The following is a 20,776-nucleotide window of genomic DNA, read 5'->3' as shown; positions in this document are numbered from 1 at the left end:
AATGCACCTAGGCCCACCTACCCCCTCCTCTCATCACGCCCGCTTTTCTCGCTGGAAACACATCAGGAGGAGGAAGCAGTGCAGTTTCTGGATCACTGGATCAAGCAAGTGTCCTGGGTCCTTGGATTAGATTTGCTTACAAAGAGAAGGTGGGATTTTCATTGCTGACTTTGTGCCTGCCCGTGTGGCACACCCGAACATACGCAGATGGGAAACATGATGCAGAGTGAGACTGGTGCCGGTTCCAAAAAAATGCAAATGTGATCTCATCTTGCTGCCAATCAGCCTTTCTTTGAAAGCAGCACACCTCTTTTCCGTCAGTGCAGTCAGGAGACGTCCTCCTGGGAAATTTCGGGGAATCTGTCTCATTGCTCACATCCACACCCCCCCCCCTCCCAGTCGTGTTTGCATTCTCGCCAGCAAGACGCACCTGAACCCTTCTCACCACACCTCTTACTTCTTCACCAAAAAACTAAGTGACCCAAATCCCCGATTTTTCCTAATGCTGGAAAACAAACAGCAAAACCCCAAGGCATTGCTCTGGCTGCCCCTCCACCAATGTTCCATGCAAAGTACTTCGCAAACCCCTGAGGCAAAGCCCCTCTCAGAAAAGAAAGACAAAGCTAAAGCTCCCCTGTGGAAAACGATGCAGGCTCCATGCTGGGGGCACTGTGCACCTGCAGAAAGAAGAGTCTGGAAAATGCCTGGGATCAGCTTTCCTCTTGGCCCATGTGTTCTACAGGCAACAAAGCAGCGCAGAGGAGAGAAACTCAGTGGAGAAGGGGGCAGATGAGAGTGAAGTGGGAACTATGTTATGTTCCTAACCCATTTGAGGAAACTGAGGTTTCATGATGTTAAATAACTTGCCAAATATCACCCAGGGAGGAAATGGTTGAGCTGCAGTTCCACCTCTCAAGCCAGGGCCACTGCCTGTGGTCTAGGAAATAATGTCATGCAACACACAGAGGGAGCTGCTGGGAAGCCCAGTCACACGCCCGTGTGACCTGGCCAGGGAGTGTGCTCAGTCTGCTCCGTGGACAGGCTCATCCTCACCTCCCTGGTGGAACCCTCTAGGACACCACCATCCCCGGGAAACGATGTGGACGTGAGCAATGAGACCGATTCCCTGAAATCACCCAGGAGATCGGCTCCTGACTCAGCTGGTGGGAAAGGTGTGCTGCATTCAAACACAGGATGACAGGCAGGGAGGCGAGTCCACAACTGGCACCTGTTGAATGAGCGTTGGTCCCACTCTGCGTGGGGTCCCCATCTCTCCCACCGCCTACCGACGTGTGCGCGTGCGACCCAGACTCACTACTCATCTCCCTGCAGCTTGCACAGACTTCCGCTTGCAGCACATGTCCCATTTCCTTCCCACACCAGCTGTGGTTTGCTGCTCCCCACTCTGGGTCCTTTTCCTCTTTCGCTTTAATAACAACAAAGGATGTCAATAAAAAGAATGGGCACACTCGGGCTAGTGGGCTACAATAAACGCAACTTCAGCAACATTAATTAGTGCAATGCTTAATAATACCGGAAGTGGGAAATTGAGTCATCAAATGGCTAATCTGGCCTGAATTATTCAGATAACCCTTCATTTTATTTTACTTTCAGAGAGGCTCAGACACAGGACAAACACACGCACTGGGCTAAGTGCAGAGAAGAGAAGGTGTCGTCTCCCCAAATGAGCTCGGCTTTCCTCAAGGATCAGAAAGCCTCTTCTGCGTACTGATCCCACCCTGCTCGATTCTCGCCTCTTCTGGCCATGACAGCCCAAGGGCAGCGACGATTTCATAAGTGACCTCTTAAGAGACCACGTACCACGGACTGAGTCAGAAACGTACTTCTGTGTGCCTGCAGAAGTACTGGCCTTTCTTTTCAGGCATAGGCTGATCAGTTTGCACTGAAAGTCTTGTATCCTGGGTAATCTCTCTGCCCAGGGCAAACTGGGTGATTGGTCATCCTACCCAGAAAACGGGGAGAGTCAGGAGTCCTTAAATGTTACAACCACCAGTCTCTGCCCTCTGTGCAAAAATAAAGCAACCTGCAACCCTTGTGGGGCCCAATGCCCCATCTAGCTGCTAGGAGGACATTTAATTCAATTGAAGCAGAAGGTAGGGTATCTCCATTTATCCATTTAAATGTACTGTTACTTCTGTGTGTGCATTAAAATACGTGTCATTATACTTTGTAATACCTGATCACTGTAGAAAAATTACAAATAAGAATAAGACAAGAAGGAAATCCAAACTACTTGTCAACCTACCACCCGGCAGTAACCATTTTGAGAATTTTCATGTGTACCCTTGCAGATTATAACGTAGGCATACAGAGAGGTATACATAATAGTAAGCCCATTCCAGAAAAATGTAATATAGAAAATGACACTTCGAAGCTATTGCTCTCTCAATAGCGTATTTATCCATGTCAATAAGTATACTTTTATGGCATCATTTTAATGGCATCATTTTAATGGCCACATAATATTCTATAGTATGTATGCACCACAGTTTATTCAATCAAATTGATTAGGTAAGATGTTTTGACTGCTTTCGATTTTTCACCACTATAAACAGTGCTGAAACTAACACACTTGTTGCTATGACATTGAACATATCCTTACTTATTTTCTTACAATGAATTCTTAAAAGTGGAATTGTGGATCAAAAAGAATGCATTGATTTTTAAGGCTTCCACCATGCATTATAAACACATCTTCCAGGAAAGTTATCACACTAGCAGTGTGTAAGAATGGCTATTTCCTTCTTCCTTAAAGAGCCTCCATTTGAGGATTGCGTGATTTCTCAGAGGTATCTTAGAAACTAGAATCAGTGCAGGAAGAAGCATCAGACCATTTACAAAGCAATTCTTACGTTTTTAGAACTAGAAGGAATCTTAGAGACCATCTGGTCTCATGCCAGTATTTTACAGATGAGAAAACTGATCACTAGGGAAGAAAAAAACGCTTGTCCAGGGTTCAATGGTAGGTACCTAAACAGGCTGTTCTTTCATCACCCTGGGCTCTCTCAGGGAGGGATGAGAAAGTGAGTGAAGCCCTCACTGCATGGCTGTCTCTTCTTCCTCAGGTGGAAGGCTCAGCAGAATAAGATAATGCATGGCTGAGCAACAGTTGTCTACACTTGGTTCTGAAGAGTTTCATGTCCCTTCTATCAGTCTCAAATAATTCACTCAAGCCACATTCTCTGCACCCTGTGAATTCAGTTTGTAAATTCACTATCCCTATTTTTTGGCATTCATGATAAACAAATTTGGATTTGGAAGAGGATTGGAGTTATTTCCTCCTTAATATTTGGACAGAATTAGGCCTTGTTCCTCCTCTTTCTGACAATTGCCGCTGATTGCTTGCAAGACTGTCTTACTTTTGGATGCACACGCACACATTCACACACACGCTTTAAAAAAAAAAAGTATTTTGATCAAATAAGAGTCTTTTAAGTCCTTAGCACGAAGATTTCTATTGATAGAAGCTTAAAAAAGCCAGCTGCTCTGTCTCTCACTGACCTCAGCTAACAGTAGAAGATTGTCATTTTACGGAAACTAATCCCAACAGCTACACTTTGTTATAAATTAGCATCAAGCGTTTCCGTTTAACTCTTATTGACTCATCCTCTAATTTTCATTGTCTTATCGAGAGTAAATCTAAATCAGAGGCCAGCAACTTTCTCTTTAAAGGGCCAGATAGCAAATATTTCAGGTTTTGTGGGCCACCACAGTCTCTGTACAGCAGACAGAGATAATATGTAAATGAATGAGTGTGGCTGTGTTTCAATAAAAGTTTATCTCTAAAAACAGGCTGTGGGCAGGATTTAGCCTTCAGATTAATTGCTGACGCTAGATTTCAATCACCCAGGGGTGTAAAAACCCAGATTGCCAGGCCCCGCCCCCAAGGTTTCTGATTCACTAGGTCTTGGGAGTGGGTGCAAAAATTTGAATTTACAAGTTTCTAGGCTGATGTTTCTGGTTGGGAGGGTCGCACTTTGAGAATCTCTGTTCTAGGATGGTTCCAGAAGCCTGAAGTGCTCTATAAATTACCCAACTTATATGAATCATAACATTTTTCTTTTAAAAGGCTAAAATGCTTATGTATGCCTCTCCTCTCATGCCTCTGGAAGGTAAGAATGATCAGTTTTTGTATTAGTCAGGCTACCTAGTAAAAGTCACTGGAGTCCTCTCTAGCTGGTGTATAAAGGCAGGGATTGATTAAAGTATGTTGAGTGCTCACAGACTCATTGGAAAAGCGGGAGGAATATTTTCCTGGATCATCTTCCAGGAGCAGCTCCCAGATGCCAGGGCAGAGCTGGCCTGAAGGCTGCACACCCACCCCTCTGCCTGCGCCAAGCTCAAGTCCTACCCAAGGTCTTGCGCCAGGTGGATCTGAACTTCAAAACTGATGTCCCGTATATGAACTGCGGGGCTAAGGGAGGCTAGAAAACGCAGATTTATGGATTTGATGTTGGGAAGGCAGGCAACTAGAGAACTCTGAAAACATGCAGCAGTGTTCAGAAGACGTGGGGCCGCCACTATCCATACAAGCCCATTACTGGGAAAGAAAAGGTACAAGGAGGACTAGAGAGTTATAAAGCAACGAAGCTCCAGCTCTCTGGGATTTGGTTTAAAATAATGAGGTTGGGATGGACAGAAATGAGGTGGGATGGATGAGGCAGGATTGATTATGAGTTGACTGTTGAGGCTGGGGGATGGATACATGGTGGTTCATCGTACTGCTCTCTCTTCTTTGGTATATGTTTAAAATTTTTCCTTAATAAAAAAGTAAAATTTTAAAAGGCATCAAAACCAGAAAGAAAAAGAATGGAGTTAAACAGCGATTTTTGAACCCTAGATGGTATGCTTTTTCCAAGGAGCATATACCAATGTAATAAAAGACTTTTGGATGGGAGTTCTTTTCATTGCACAACCATTTGTAAAGGAAAAAAAAAGAAGTAATTTTTTTCCACTGAAGGCAGGTCAGGATAAGGTATTATTGCCACGATCATTGAGTTTGTTTCTGACAAATGTACCCTGACCATTTCTTACATTCAATGGGGCAATAAAGGTCAGGTTGACTGGGCTGCCATAGGGACCGGGCTTTTCTAGGGTTGCCAGCAAATAAAGAATACAGGGCTCCAGTTAAAACTGAATTTCAGATAAGCAGCAAATACATTTTTTTAGGATATATGTGTTTCATGCAGTATTTGAGACTGGTTTATGCTAAAAATTTGTTTGTTGTTTATCTGAAATTTAAATTCAAGCGGGTAGCCCATATTTTATCTGGCAACTCTACTTCTCTGGCTTATAAAATTTAGGAGATTCCATCCTCCCTATGTGTTTCCAATTCATGCCACACCTTCCCTCAGCCTGAACTGAATAGACTGGACTCCTGTATTTATGACTCTCTGGGTAACTCATCAGTAGCTTTCCTTATGTTCCTAGAAAGGCTTACTCCCAATCTTAGACAGTTCAGGGTAGACTTTTGGTCTGATCTTCTGGCCCTTGAAAAAAAGTAGGGAAGAAAAGAAGCCATTTGCCTAAATGCTCCCAAGCAAGTACCTACGCTCTAAGATGAAGAACCCAGATTTTAGTGCCTGAATAAATTCCTTTCAATATCCTTTCAACATAGTTGAGACTGAGACCCCTGAGAAGTACTGTTCATTCCTGATGTTATATCCTCTAACATACACATAGACACTGTAGAACCTGGACTTCAAAGGAAACAAAGAAAGACTGATTTCATTCTGAAAGGCAGGAGATATCTCCTCATTCAACTTAACTCTGTCTCATTCTGTCACTGTCTGTTCCAGATTATTAATGCCTAGAGATGATCAAATTTTGGCAGCAGAGAAGGCCCTTCTGTCTTGTCCTGCCTATTGGTGACTTGACAACTCACTAGCGTCTCTACTGGAAGTGAGCCAGAGGAAGGAAGTGATAAAACACCATGAGTCAACGTGTTACTTGCCAGAAGTTCTGGTAAAAGGCAGTAAGAAGAATACGTAGAAAACAAGAGTTTTGAAAGATTGTGGGGGTCTCTATTTTGCTTCTCCTTCTAACCAGAGAAAATCAAGAGTCAACCCTCATAGTGGACGTCTCTTGATGGAAGATTCTAGATAGAGACCAAATTCCTTTTCGTGGAGTCCTGAGAAATGTCTACTATTCACGCTTTCCACTCTACTCTGAAGTTAAATGTTAAGAGTTCTGGTGGGGTCGGAGACTCGGTGACTTTAAAAGCTGCCTGCAGAATCCAGGTGGACTAGGAGGAGGGCAGAATTCTTCAGGCACAGAGAACCACCTTTGTTCAGAAAACCAATAGTAGTGAGCATATTTGGTTATAAAAAAAAAAAGTAGGTTCTTCCAGTGTAGGCTGACGAGAGAAGTCTAGACAAAGAAGAATTAAATTGCTTGTTTTGCATAAGAAATGAATTGTTTGTTTTCTGGTTTTGAGTGTTCCCCTTAGGTAGGGAAGACAGGAATTTAGTGGGCCATAGAAAAAGGGAGAGAGGTGAAGAAATGGCTGGCAGAGGGGAAAGGGGCATCCAAGCAAATATATCAGAGGAAAGGATGGCCAGAGAGAAATCACCTGTGTGGTGTTAACTGAGGGATTCTAGCACAGCAATATCTAGCATCCACTTTTTAAAAAAATGATTTATTACAGAAAATTTCAAGCATATATGCAAGTGGACAGACTAGTATAATGAACTCCAATGCACCCTTCCTGGCTTCCACAATTATTAACTGAAAGCTCTTGTTTCATCACTCCTCCCTCCCCCATGGATGACCTCGAGGGAAACTCCAGACATCATATTTCATCAGTAAATATTTCAGAATAGCATTAAATTCTAAGTAGTAGCTGATTCTGGGCTGTGCTGTTTTTTTTTCTTTCCTTCCAATTCAGCCCATATCTTCACTAAAACCCTGTTACTGAGCCAGGCATGGTGGTTCTCACCTGTAGTCCCCGCTACTCCGGAAGGGGAGGTGGGAGGATCATGTGAACCCAGAAGTTCAACACCAGCCTGGGCAATATAGTGAGATCCTGTCCCTTAAAAAAAATTTTTTTAAGCCTGTTACCTACAGGAGCTGGGTTAGTGGTACTTTGGGGAAGGGGAGAAATGAAGAACAAGAGGCCAAGTTCCACATTGGTGATGGTTTCACACAGAATTCTGAGCTTCTGGAACCCCAGGAAACATCTAGAAACCAAGTGAAAGTGGTGAAAGACTCAGGAAATTTCACTCCAAAATATGACTCCTTGGTATAAATTTAACAGAGGGATTGTTACCTTTTTCAGGGTAAAATGTTTTACGAGGTGTCTCTTTAAACCTACCCCTTCCACTCTTTTTGGTAATTAAAACCTGCTTCCCTGCTCAAGGCCAGTAATCAGAGGGGTAGGGGAGTGTTTTTTGTTCTTTTTACTATAGGAGGTGGCTCATGGAATTGTCTGGGCAGAGGTCACAAGATTGTCTTTGCTGGAGATGCTACAGTTAAACAGCAATAGCCTGAAGCTAAAAACTCCTTTTAAAAGCTCTATATTTCTATTAAAAAAAAAAAAAAAAAAAAAAAAAGGAAAGAAAGAAAGAAAGAAAAAGAAAAAATTGGATATTTCTGCTTATAGATAGAACAATGGTTCTTTAAGATGAGAGTCTACCATCCTCCTCATTTGCCAGCATATTAATACATTTCTCTTTCCTTTTCTTCAAACTGCTTGTCCTCATTCTCCATTCATTGTACCAAATTTTGGTAACATAAAGAGTATTTTGAATTAAAGTATTTTGATCCTCAGAGATCAACAGGCTTTGGAAGGGGCTTTCCCTCTGTGCAAAACCAGACAGACTCATCAAAAAGAGCAAGTGACTTCCCTTCCTTTCTCGGTTATCTCAATATATTGCAGGAAAGAAGATCAAGAATACAACCCAACCTGGCCCACCCATTTTAAGATAACACGTGTCTCTCAGGTTAATTTAGTCTCCAAAGAGAATCATTTACTAGTCAATCTGTTTTCCCCCCATCCATTCATTTTCCCAAGTATCTATTCATCTTCCCTAGTAACCATTTATTGCCTCTCAAACTACATTCCTCATTTCCCTAAAATGAGGGTATGTAAACTTCTGGACCCCGTTGGAAAATCGGATAATCACTCTGTGATTCACTCTGTGCACGTGGTAAATAAAAGGTAAATAAATCTCTTTGTCTTATTAACCTGCCTTATGGTGCATTGATCTTTCAGCAAACCTGGGGTGAAGGGGAAGTTTCCCCTCACCCCCCCAATGGGAAATAGGGAGACGGCAAGGTTGACTAGAACATGAACCCCATGAAAACCTACAGAGAGGCTGTGGCAGGAGTGCTGGACTTCCCAAATGTGCGGGTGGTGACCCTAGCCATTCTCTCAGGACATTCCCTGAACATGGGCTCCAGAAGGTTCCTGGAGACTGGCAGGGCACATCCATTCAGGCAACAGACTACTTGGGTTATACAGTTGAGAAAAGAAAAGGACTTCTATCTGAAGAATGCAAGTGTTTTTAAATTATCAGGAGACACTAAAATGAGACAGCAGTCACACCTTTTCAGCTATGTGTTCATCTCTTGAAACTGCTTGCTATTGCCACAAGCAGCTATATATTAATCCAATAACGCCCCACCAGACACTATAACCCACACCCTGTAGCTTAACAATGTGTAGCCAATGTTATCTCTGTAAACCAATGAAAATTCTTGACAAACAACTTTATGTCAGCCCCACGCCCTGTCCCCTTGTTTTTGCCTTTAAAAACCTGCTTGTAACAAAGGCCGAAAGGAGCTCACATCCAGGGTTACTTGGGTCTGAGTCTTCCCAGCAGCTGTCCTCCCTTTGGCCCAAGTAAACTCTTTAAATTATATTTTGTGCCTCAGCCTCTTCCTTTTAGGTTGACACAGTTGTCTGAACTTTAGCAATTTCCTCTTTTTGGCTAGCCCATTCTGGATGTATTTCAAATGAAAGTGACAACCAACATTTTGCATTATTCAAAATAGCTTACGGGAACCCTTTACATGTATTTGTTTTCTTCTTTAGAACAATGTATTTGCTTGGGGAAAATGAAAACAGCCTTTAGCTGAGCTCACATTAGTGTTTTCCAGAATAAAATGATCACAGAGACAAAGCCCGTCCCCAGATGTAAGGGGTTAATCTTGCTCGGCAGCCCCTCCTTGCCTGCTCTCTACACTTGCTAATCCTCCCCCATTGTTCCACCCTTTCACCAAAGACCTGTTGTCAGCAGTATTCAGTAAATATCCTTTTTAAAAAAATGTCATTTCTTCCCCATATTAAAATTCCATAATAAATCTTTTTTCCCCTCCCCATGAGTTTTTCTGACAGCCATAGAGAATTTCCCTTTCAGCGTCCTGTCTTCTTGCCTTCTTCACTTAAAGCTCCACTTGACACCTGCCTTCCAGGTAAGACAACACCCCTTACAGCTCATAATCTTGCCGGTTTAGTCTTTAAATTTTTTTTTATCCTGATAAAATCTTTGCTCACTCAGCACTCTAAGCTAGCCTCTCCTCTGGGAACTGGGGTTTGTGTATTTGCTAATGATCCCATAATGCCCCTGGAGCCTCTGGGGGCCAAGGGCCCCACCAAAAAAAAAAAAAAAAGGATAATCCTTTCTTACAGCCCTGATTCTCAGACTTGAGCATGTGGTAGACACCTGGAGAGCTTGCGAGAACAAAGACTGCAGGACCCCACCCTGGAGTCACTGAGTCACTGATTCAGCAGGTCTGAGGTGGGCTTGAGAATGTGCATGTATGTGCACACGTGAGAATGACCTGGTCTGAACTAAGTCATTCTCACCTGTGCACATACGTGCACATTCTCAGGCCCACCTCAGACCTGCTGAATTCCTTTAGAAGGCTGCAGCCTAATGGATAAGTCCCTCCTTTGATCTAGGTAGCACTTCAGAATTTGAAAATTGCTGTCATATTTATTAGATATTTTTTAAAAACCCATCCTCACAACAGTCCTAAGAGAGTATCGCTGAAACTGAAAGGGGGTTTCGCTCTAGGTCTAGTTGCTCGTCATGCAAAAATCCAATTATTGAGACAATGAGGATTGCCAAGGAAGAAAAGAATTTTTAATATGACAGACGTCTTGCCAGGAGAATGGAGGAAGCTACCCCAAATCCTTCTCTACAACCAACAGAGATCATGGGCCTTCAAAGGAGGGGCCATGTATATTGGGGTAGGCCATAGTGTAACTAACACTGCACTGGGGCAGGTCATGGTGTAACTAACAAGGGGCTACATGCCTTGGGGCAGGTCATGTGCACTGGGGCAGGTCCTGGGGGATTGTGATTCTTGACTACAGGAATCTTGCTCAGGGGCCTTCGGAATCTCAAGTCCTTTGTCTTGTAGAACACCCACCATTTCTGGGAAACAACTCGAAAACTCAAGTAGTTAGTTAAGGAAGAAGATTATATGGGGGTCATTGAAATTTTCTGGGGATGGGGGCCATGGTTACTAGGGTCTGGACATAGGGTCAGAAAGCCTGAGTTGGAATTCCAACTTTACTGAATATTAGCTCTTTCAAAAGCTGAGCAGCTCCCCTTGGTCCTACCCTTCCTCTGGAGCATTCCAGAACACATATCCCTCTTCCCCCTAACAGTCCTGGGCAGCCCTCTTGTCCTCATCCTTATTTCTCTTCTTATTATATATGCCCAGTTTTTTTTTTTGTCCATTTTTCAGCCATTTCTGATTTAAGAGGCTTTTCCGCCATTCTATTAATAGTTACCCTTCTCTGGATATAATTTAGTTTCTCCCACAGAAAGGGAAGCACATGGCAGTACCAAAGGCACTTGGATAATTAAAACAAACAAGCTCTTGATGAGTGAATACGAATTTAATGCCTGACCCGCCTCTTTTCCTTACTGGGTAACTTTATTGGGAGTGCTGAAAGTCAAGTTCAAGGTCCAGGTCCAAGTGGGCTCTCACTTGTGGGTGGTGTCATTTACACCTTGGCACCTTGGCCAGATTTAAATCCTTCATCTCATTCTGACTTGGGTTTGCTCTGATTTGCAGCTGAGCCTTAAGTGTTGTGTATATTCCTCTTAGGGAATTTTCTGGACAGTAGTCCTGTAATGTACACCCTCTCTTCTATGCCCTAAAATGTGTGTCACATGGCTTGCTTACATCCTCTCCTTAAGATTTTCCTTTTTCCTTTTCCTGTAATGACAGTTAATCTCTGGGTGATCACTACATTTTGTTCCTTCGGTTCCTTTCCATTTTCCCTTTGCCTTAAGAGTTAATCTGTCTGTGGCTGATGTTTACACACCTTGGGAGCCATTGGTGGCTTTACTAAGCCCCCCATAAGTCTCTTTAGCAGCAACACAACAGAAAAAATGCATAGCTAATAAATTCTCATTTCTAATAATAGGGTCAGTGCTATTCCATGTTAAGACCATGTTCAACATGCTATTATATTAATACATTAACAAATACCATCACCTGACATTTATATGGCAGCTCTCAAGAGTAAAATATCTTTGGACATTTTATTATTGTTGTACACAAACTCCTCAGTAGCTTTTCCTCAGTTCCCAAACCCTGAAAATATTGCCCAATATGTCCCTCCCTCATTTCTTCATACTCTACAACATATGTATCCAAGGAAAAATAAGGACAGATTGGGTTTTCGCTTTGTGTGGAAACACATTTCATTTTGCTTGCAAAAGGGAAAGGTCTGTCTGAGCTCCACTGATAAAACAAGACGTTTTGATGTGATAGGATTTTCTTTTCATGTTGCTTGGTGTGGAGGCATACTCACATTCATTTGGAAAACAGATTTTATTGACTGTGACTCATTAGAAAGAATGTCATCCTCTGGCATTTCATCACTGAGCAGAGGAGCTTTGCCATATAGGGCCTTTGGCTCAGACATGGTTCAAGAAAGAAAAAATGGACTTCCATGGGAAACCTACTAACTCGGCCAGGGCCAGAGGAATGCAAGTAAACATGTGGCTCCCCGCCACTCCTCTGTGTCACCTCCCTGCAGTGATGGAGGAGAAAAGTTTGCTCTTATGGCTCTGAAGATTAGAAACACACCAGGAGATGCTGATTTTCCCTTAGAAGGACTGAAATAATCTAAGAGGAACTAGGTACTCCATTAATTAAGGCTTTGGGAATTTAAAATTTTTAAAAAGGAAATATTACAGAGAGTACTCATATAAATGCAAGTACAATAAAAGTAAAGTGCAATATTTACTGAATCATAGTGTTTTATGAGGTACTACAGGATTTGACTTTTTCATGAAGTGAATTGTGAGTAAGCGAAAGACCCTACAACAAAAGTTTTACTGGGTTATATATAGTTTCATTCGGTCTTTAGAGTCCTGATTGCATTAGAGGCAGAATAGTTGAAATATGTTTAAGCCTATTTAAGAAATAAGAGGCTTTCTAATGCCAGAAGAATATAATTATTTCATACCAGAAGAATATAATTTTCCAGTGGCATTTTTAAGAGCCTGACAGCATGCATCTTCAAAACAAAATTTGAATATGGAATGGTTAAAAGCCTTGTAATTTTTTAAATAAAAATCGAACTGGAAAACCAAAATGAAATCATCAGAATTCTTCCACTTGTTATTTTGTAAAACACTTGTTTCACAGATCTCCTTTACAATGCTCTATTTGCTCACCTGGCCAACCGGTGAGAAGGGGGACCCTTCCCTCGAAACACCCCCACATAGACCTTCTCTCATGCTTATCCTTCCTGGAAGTATTCAGGACCATAAATTGAGATATTTTAATAAAAGAGTGGACAATACCCTTCAATAGAGAAGTCTCAATTTCAATAATATATAGTGCCTTGCATCTTTAGGGTGATTTGACAGATTAATGCTACTATATGGTGGTTAAAATACTGCCTCCTGCAAAGATAAATAAGGTTGATTCACTGTGCTTCCAAAACCAAGGACAAAGCCGAAGCGATAAGGCCGGGTGATAAAGTGTACGGCTGTGAAGGCAACCAAGATTCCAAGTGACTGACAGCAGAAGCCAGAAGGATTATGCTTGTGTTCCCTGATGAGTGTGGTGAATAAAAATAAAAAATCCTGAAGGCCAGCCGAGTAGAAGCGAGGTGTAAATTAGATAAAGCCACAGAGTCCAAGATCCAGTGAGGAGCTAGACAACAAAATGTTTTCGTGCTTCAGAGGAGGCAGCAAGATGGATTTTCTGCGGGTGGACGTCAGTGAACAGACACAAGGCCGAGGGGGGTCACCAAAGGTCGCATCGCAGTGTGCAGGTCCCTGAGCACACGCTTTGCCACCCCCGACCCTCACCTGCTCTCTAGGGGGCTGCTGTTGCCAGTGGCACTCTGCCCCTCGCCAAGGGGTCACTCTGTCCCTCAGAGCACTGGTCCCCATGGAAGGGCAGAGCACATGTCACAGTGAAGCTCTGGTAAAGAACTGATCAAAAAACAGCAGCAGCATGAGATGGAGATTTCTATCAAAGGGCTGATTTATGCGGACTTCCAAGATTTTTTTCTAAAAGAAGGAGCACAGATATGTGATAGCTAAAGGATACTTCGAGTTTCTTCTTTTTTTTGAGACAGAGTCTCACTCTGTTGCCCAGGCTAGAGTGAGTGCCGTGGCGTCAGCCCAGCTCACAGCAGCCTCAAACTCCTGAGCTCAAGGGATCCTCCCGTCTCAGCCTCCCTAGTAGCTGGGACTACAGGCATGCGCCACCATGCCTGGCTAATTTTTTCTATATATATTTTTAGCTGTCCATATGATTTCTTTCTATTTTTAGTAGAGATGGGGTCTCGCTCTTGCTCAGGCTGGTCTCGAACTCCTGAGCTCAAACGATCCGCCCCCCTCGGCCTCCCAGAGTGCTAGGATTACAGGCGTGAGCCACGCGCCCGGCCTGAGTTTCTTCTTGAGGTGACGAAAATGTTCTAAAATTGGTGTGGTGATGGTTGCACTTATCTGTAATGTGCTAAAAACATTGTACACTTCAAATGGGTGAATTTTATGGTACATGAATTATATATCAATAAAGCTGTTTAAAAAAAAAGCTCTCCGCTTCTAGCGAGAAGGGTCAATGTGGTGTGAGAATGAACCTTAACACAGCAGCCCCACAGGGTTACGAGGTAAAGGCTGCATATCACTGACCCCCAGGAGCAAAGGCATTAGCGAATGCTAAGGAAAGAACCGCAGCAAAACTCAAAATCACGATATTCTGTATTTCACTTCCCCTTAAGGAGAATTCTGCCTCTCTGTCCTATAGATATCACTGTTTCCAAAGCCGAATACCTTGTCCTGTTGGAGCTCACAAACCATGAGTTGACCAGCGTGTTACATTTCCAACATTTTAAAGGAAGGCATCGGCCACAGAGTGAATCACATGAGAACCTTTTCCCGTTTCCCTGCAGAATGAGGTACCAAGTGAAGGCGTCAGTTGTCTTGTCCTGTCTGGAGAAAGCATTTCTCAGATGAACCAACTGGGAACAGAAAACTGGAAAAGGGATTGTATTCCTTTTTGTAATTAGGATATTGCTTGCAAGACTTCTACTTCTTGGATGTTCCCCAAATTTCTCACATAGTGCTAGCATTACTAGAAACTGAAATACTAGCTGCTTTTAATTATATTGAATTCCAAAGAGGGAGCTTAGAGGGTAGGCATTTTGTGATGCGGCTGCATTTTACTTCCAAGTGTATTAACTACAATATAAATTCCAGAAAAGGAAAAATATTTATCAAACACCGAAGCTCTTTTGGGAAGTGACTGTCAAGTTAACTGGTTATCATTAGTTTTATTACAAGGGTTAGGAAAAACTGACCCAGTAGATGTCTATAACCACGCAATCTTCTGCTTAGAATAATGCCCTGTATTAGACTGTGTAAGCACAAGGGCTATCCCTTGTAAGCCCAATAATCTTAGCAATAGCTCCCTCTCCAAACATGCCAAGAAAGATACGTTGCTTTGGGAAACTGGAAAATCAACAGACCAAAACACCCAGAATAACCAGGCAGAGAGAAGATTGAGCTGGATCACCCTTTGGTCTCAGGAGAGCTACGGAGTGACAGCAGCCAGCAGTGTCCTTGAAAGTCCCTCTCCCCCACCCCTAGCTCTGCCACCCTGACTACCACCCCACTTCCCTGCCAGGCCCTTTACACAGAGGCTGCCAAAATGCTGCAGAAAAGGGAGACTGAAAATGAATTCAGCCCGAAGTTATAAACATAGTTCACGGAACCATAATAAAAAAAAATTTAATTTTACTTTCATCTATTAGACATGTGGAGCCAGATTCTTTTGGATGCCAAGTGTTCTCTCTGTGTGTGCATTTGGGAGGGTAGAATCCACTGATTAAGTGGGTTAATTGGTCCTTATGAGCAATGAGTCCTGAGTGTATTCACTAGGAATGCTCCGGGGATGAACAAGGGACTGGGGACAGAGCCAATTAGTTTCTTCCTTTCAGTTCCGTGCTGGTAGTTCCCAACCTGCCAGTGTCTCACCAGATGTAACCAGGTATCTTTAGAGTACTTTAAATGTGCTATTTGAGTCAAACCATCATTATCTTCTGCACTCCCATCTTAGGTAAAACAAATCATTCCGATTGCATAACTTGTTTATACTTCTCAAAATACTTCCATATGTGTTTGACCTTCCTAACTGGGAGAAGCTGAGATAGTCATTTTTATATAGTCATAGCCGGCGTTCTCGGGGGAGATTAGCAGGAAGGAAGGAAGCTGCGGAGGGCGGGGGAATGGACGAGACACACCTGCCAGTGGGAACGCTAATGGGAAATGGGGAACACGAGGTGCACAATGAAGTAGGGGAAGAGGAGGAAGAGGGTGAGATGATGAGGAAGCCGAGGCCACAACGGGCAAAGGGATGTCTGAAGACGATAAGGATGACGATGTTGATACCAAGAAGTAGAAAACCATGAGGATGACTAGACAGCAAGAAAGGAAAAGTTAAACCTGAAAAAAAGAAAGAAAGAAAGAAAAAGGCCTCCATGATCTATTCACCCTCCACTTCTCAGAATCGGAATGTGGTCACCTCGGAAAGGCCACGAAGGCAGCGCCCCCTGCAGGCAGAAATGTGTTTGTACTTTTTATTTACATTTTGTATTTTTGTACATGTTGTTGGGGGTCAGTCGTTTTTAGTGAGCTCAGTTGACCAAACCAGCCTTCTGAGCATTCTCTGTCCTACTTCTGACTTCACTGGTGGTGTGACCAAGTTCACTACAATCTCAAAGGAGAAAAAAAAAAAAAACCTTTGTAAAAAACAACAACAAATTCTTATTCCCAGCATTCCAGTAACATTTTTTTGTGTATGTACTTAGCTGTACTATTAATATAAGTAGTTAGTTTGTATAAGATGTTTAAAAAGGCTGAAGATAAAAAGTTTCTCTTGGCCAGGAGTGGTGGCTCATGCCTGTAATCCTAGCACTCTAGGAGGCCCTCATAGTTTGGCCCTCACACCATTTTCTAATGGAGTGTATCACACAGCTGAGTCTAGTCCCAGGCTGTTTTAAATGCACTCTACAATGTCATTCCCACTACAGTGTATGTTACCTTGGATAGACTCAATTCCATGATGTTGCTTGTACACGGTAAGGTAATTTGATCCGCTCTGGGGAGTTTCAGCAGAATCAGTCACACACCTGATCAACTCCACGTGTGGGTGTGGAAACGGGAGCTCATATGTACACCAGGTAGCCTAGCAGGCCTCAGCACCTTGACTCCACAAAAGGTTCTTTACTCACCTGTCACAGATATATTTTCTTTCCTTTCAAAACAATCTGTTGACTGTTGTGCTCTGTCATCAAGGGTTTAAATATGCTTCTCTGGAGGCAATAGAGGACTAGGTGTTTGGCTGCTTTTCAGAAGGGGGTTCTTACAGTTTCTCCAAGGTTCTTAGGTGGCTTCAACAGCAATTCTCTGATGTTCACTAGGTGTCCTACAATTCAATTCTGATACTAGCTGGAGTTAGCATCAGATCCCACAAGTTAGGGGCTGAGTCCCACAAAACTGCCAGCACAAGTGGGGTGCTCAGGCCTCCTGCTCTTCTGCCTGGCTGACTGCAAATTCTGGGGTTTCCATGAATCCCCTTCAGGTTCAATAATAGGCTACAATGACTCATAGAATTCAACAAAGTGCTGTATTTATGATTACAGTTTTATATAAGGGACACAGTGCCAGGAAGAGATGCGTAGGGCAAGCTATGGGGCTGGGGGCTGGAGTATGGAGTATGGAACTTCCATACCCTCTCCCAGTACCCTCTTCCATTCCCCTTCCATGCCACCCTCCCAGCACAGCATGAGTTCACCAACCTGGAAGCTTCTGGAAGCTTGTTGTTCAAGAGTTTTTAATCGAGGCCTCATTACTTAGGCACCAGAGATTAAATCATTAGCCATTAGTGATTAGATTCAATCTCAAACACCTCTTCTCTCCCTAGCAGTTAAGAGAGCTGAAAGTCCCAATCCTCTAATCACATGCTTGGTCTTTTTGGTGTGGCCAGCCCTTCCCTCAAAACAAGGGACCTACCTTGAGTCACCTCATTAGCATCAACTCAGCTATGGTCAGAAAGGGTTCATGAATAAAAAAAGAGGCCCCCGTCACTCAGAAATTTCCAAGGATCTTTGAAGCTCAGTGCCAGGAACCCTGGACAACAAATAAACGTACTTTTTATTATACCATAGTTCTGAAATGTGTTTTCTGGGCAAAATGCTTTATTTTAGTCTTCTAAAATATAACCCGAAGTGAACACAGTTAATCTCCTTGACAACTGTGACCTCGTTCTGTGTGCAAAGGATGCACCTCAGCAGGTATGCACTTGTGAGTGTTTCTTGATTAGTTCATTGAGAATACTGGTATATGCCACTTACACTAGAATGGTGCTGGCATCAGTAATAGCACATTGCCAGGATCCCAGAGGACCCGGGACCCTCAGAGAGTTGAATCACTTAGAATAATAGGAGGCGACTGTTTCCAAACTAGTGATGTTTTTCCAATTCTTTTGGTAGTAAGGGACATCTGACTCAATTTTGCTTAAAGGGGATTTATTGGTGGAAAAAAATCTATATAATCCTTCCCCCAGCACTGTGAAGAGAGGAAGAAAGAAGAGAAATGGAACAGAAAGAGACACAAAAACACCATCAGGAAGTGCACTAGGGAGCAGTGGTTGGAACTCACAGAGAATGTCCCATAGAACAAGCCTCAGGTTTCAGCACCGTGCAGATCAGTGTAATAAAAGCTAACACAAATAGGTTCGATACAATAACAGCTAACATGTATTGAGTTATTATTGGTTATTATTCACTAGGCACTATTTTAAGCACTTTAAAAACATTAATTCTTGGGCCGGGCACGGTGGCTCACGCCTGTAATCCTAGCACTCTGGGAGGCCGAGGTGGGAGGATCACTTGAGCTCAGGAGTTTGAGACCAGCCTGAGCAAGAGCGAGACCCTGTCTCTACTAAAAAAAGAAAAATTAGCCGGACGTCATGGCATGCACCTGTAGTCAGTCCCAGCCACTCGGGAGGCTGAGGTAGGAAGGATCACTTGAGCCCAGGAGTTTGAGGTTGCTGAGCTAGGCTGACGCCATGACACTCTACTCAGGGCAACAGAGTGAGACTGTATCTCAAAAAAAAAAAAAAAAAAAATTAATTATTTTATTTCTCACTGCAACCCAACGAGATCTGGAGTATCTTGCCCCCATCTGAACAGAGGAAGGTCCCTTACTTAGTGGAACAGCATGAACATCAGAGCCCAGTCTCTCAATCATGACACCATACTCTCCAAGGACGGCTAGAAAATGACATTTACAGTTTGAATTTTAGGCAATTATAGTCAAAAAGATCAAAAATTCTCATGAATAAGTGCATCAGCTTTGAGAAAAATAAGTGATCATTCAAGCACATACTCACAGAAAACATGTAACTACATGGAACAGTTACAAAGATCAAATATACCAACTCAGGACAACAAAAGAAGGAGTTCTAGGCAGGACCAGGAGGGAGACATTTCCCCTAGTCAAGCTTCTTAAAAATACTCCCAATGTGATCACGTTAGCACCCTCAGCTCTTGTGCATGTGGCACTACCCTGGGACTCCACAAAGAGTCCCTACCAGCACGACAGACCTCACCAGATGCCGCCCCTCAGCCTTGGACTTCTCAGCCTCTGTAACTGTAAAAAATAAATTCCTTTTCTTTATACATTACCCAATCTCAGGTGTTCTGTTATAAGCAACAGGGAAGTGACTAATACAGGAAACTGGTACCCAGAAGTAGGGTTGTTGCTAAAAACGAACACCTGAAAATGTGGAAGTGGCTTTGGAACTGGGTAATGGGCAGAGAGTGGAAGAACTTGGAGAAACAGGCTAGAAAAACCCTAGATTCTGGTGAGGGCTTAGAAAACATGAAGACTAGGGAAAGTTTGCCACTCTTTGGAGATTGGTTAAGTGGCCATGACCGGAATGCTGATAGAAATACGGACAGTCAAGGCCATTCTGATGAGGTTCCAGATGTAACTGAGGAACGAGGTATTGCAAACCGAAGAAAAGGCCGTCCTTGTTGTTAATTAGCAAAAAACATTGCTGAAATGCATCTATGCCTGAGGGCTTTGTGGAAGGCCAGACTTGAGAGTGATGAACTAGGTTATCTGGCAGAAAAATTTCTAAGCAAAATGTAGAAGGGGCTGCATGGTTACTTTTCACTGCCAAGATTCAGGAGCAAAGGTATAACTTAAAGACAGAATTTATACTTAAAAGGGAGGCAGAGCAGAAATATTTGGAAAACTCTCAGCCTGGCCATGTACAGAGAGAAAAGGTGTGCCCAGCAACCCATTGCTAAAGAGATTAGCTTGGATAGAAGGGAGCTCAGTGTTGTTCCTTAAGACAATGGAGGAATGCCTTTGAAGACACTTCAGAGATCTTTCAGGTTGGCCCTCCCATCACAGGCCCAGAGGCTTCAGAAGGCAGAACAGTTTCAGGTGACAGGCCAGGAGTGCCCTCCCCAGGCTCACTGCCCAGGGCCACCTCGGTAGGCTGCTCCCCAATCCCTGGGACTGCACACCATGGCCACCCCAGCTATGGCTCAAGCAACCCCCGGTGCAGTTCATGCCATAGCTCCAGAAGGTACAAGTCGTAAACCTTGGCGGCCTCCACCCAGTTTTCAAAGGATGTCATGGAAAGCCTAGGAGCCCAGACAGACTTCTTATTGCAGGGGTGGACCACCACAGACAGCCCCCACTAGAGCAAGGCTGAGTGGGAATGTGGGGCAGAAGCTGTGCAGAGTCCCACTACAGCAATGCCTAGAGGAGCCGTGGGAGCCATACCACCACTGAGACCACAGAATTGTAGAGCTACCAGCGTGCAATGCCAGCCGGGGAAAGCTGGGGGGACTGAGTCCAGCCAACCTACACAGACAGGACTGCTGAGTCTCAGAGCCCAAACCCACACTGGTGTTCAGAGGATGCTGGGCATGGAGTCAAATGAGATTGTTCTGGAATCTTAAGACCCATTGTCTGCTCCCTAGGGTTTCGGACTTGCTTGGGGCCTATTACCTCTCTCTTCTTGCCAATTTCTCCCTTTTGGAATGGGAGCATGTATCCTATGCCTGTCCCACCATTGTATCTTGGAAGTAGACAACTTATTTTGATTTCACAGGCTCACAGGTGAGACTTTGGACTTCTGAGTTGGAGCTAGAATGAGTTAAGACTGGGGACATGGGAATAGAATGAATGTATTTATACATGAGAAGGACATGAGTTTGGGGGAGGCAGGAGCAGAATGCTTTGGT

General features: G+C 43.4%; 1 protein-coding gene across 1 annotated transcript in view; it reads right to left on the bottom strand.

The window, feature by feature from the left end:
- Nucleotides 1-1,318: 1,318 nt before the first annotated feature.
- The window catches only part of ERI1 (exoribonuclease 1), a 58,912-nt gene continuing 39,454 nt past the window's right edge, over nucleotides 1,319-20,776 (bottom strand). The window contains exon 7 of the mRNA XM_069485224.1: nucleotides 1,319-1,426. Within this exon, the coding sequence (XP_069341325.1) occupies nucleotides 1,319-1,426 (108 nt within the window). The remainder of the gene's footprint in view (nucleotides 1,427-20,776) is intronic.

The sequence above is a fragment of the Eulemur rufifrons genome, chromosome 12, assembly GCF_041146395.1.
Source record: "Eulemur rufifrons isolate Redbay chromosome 12, OSU_ERuf_1, whole genome shotgun sequence".
Lineage (NCBI taxonomy): Eukaryota > Metazoa > Chordata > Mammalia > Primates > Lemuridae > Eulemur > Eulemur rufifrons.
The sequence above is the reverse complement of the archived record's forward strand: the minus strand, read 5'-3'. Positions and strand labels throughout refer to the sequence as shown.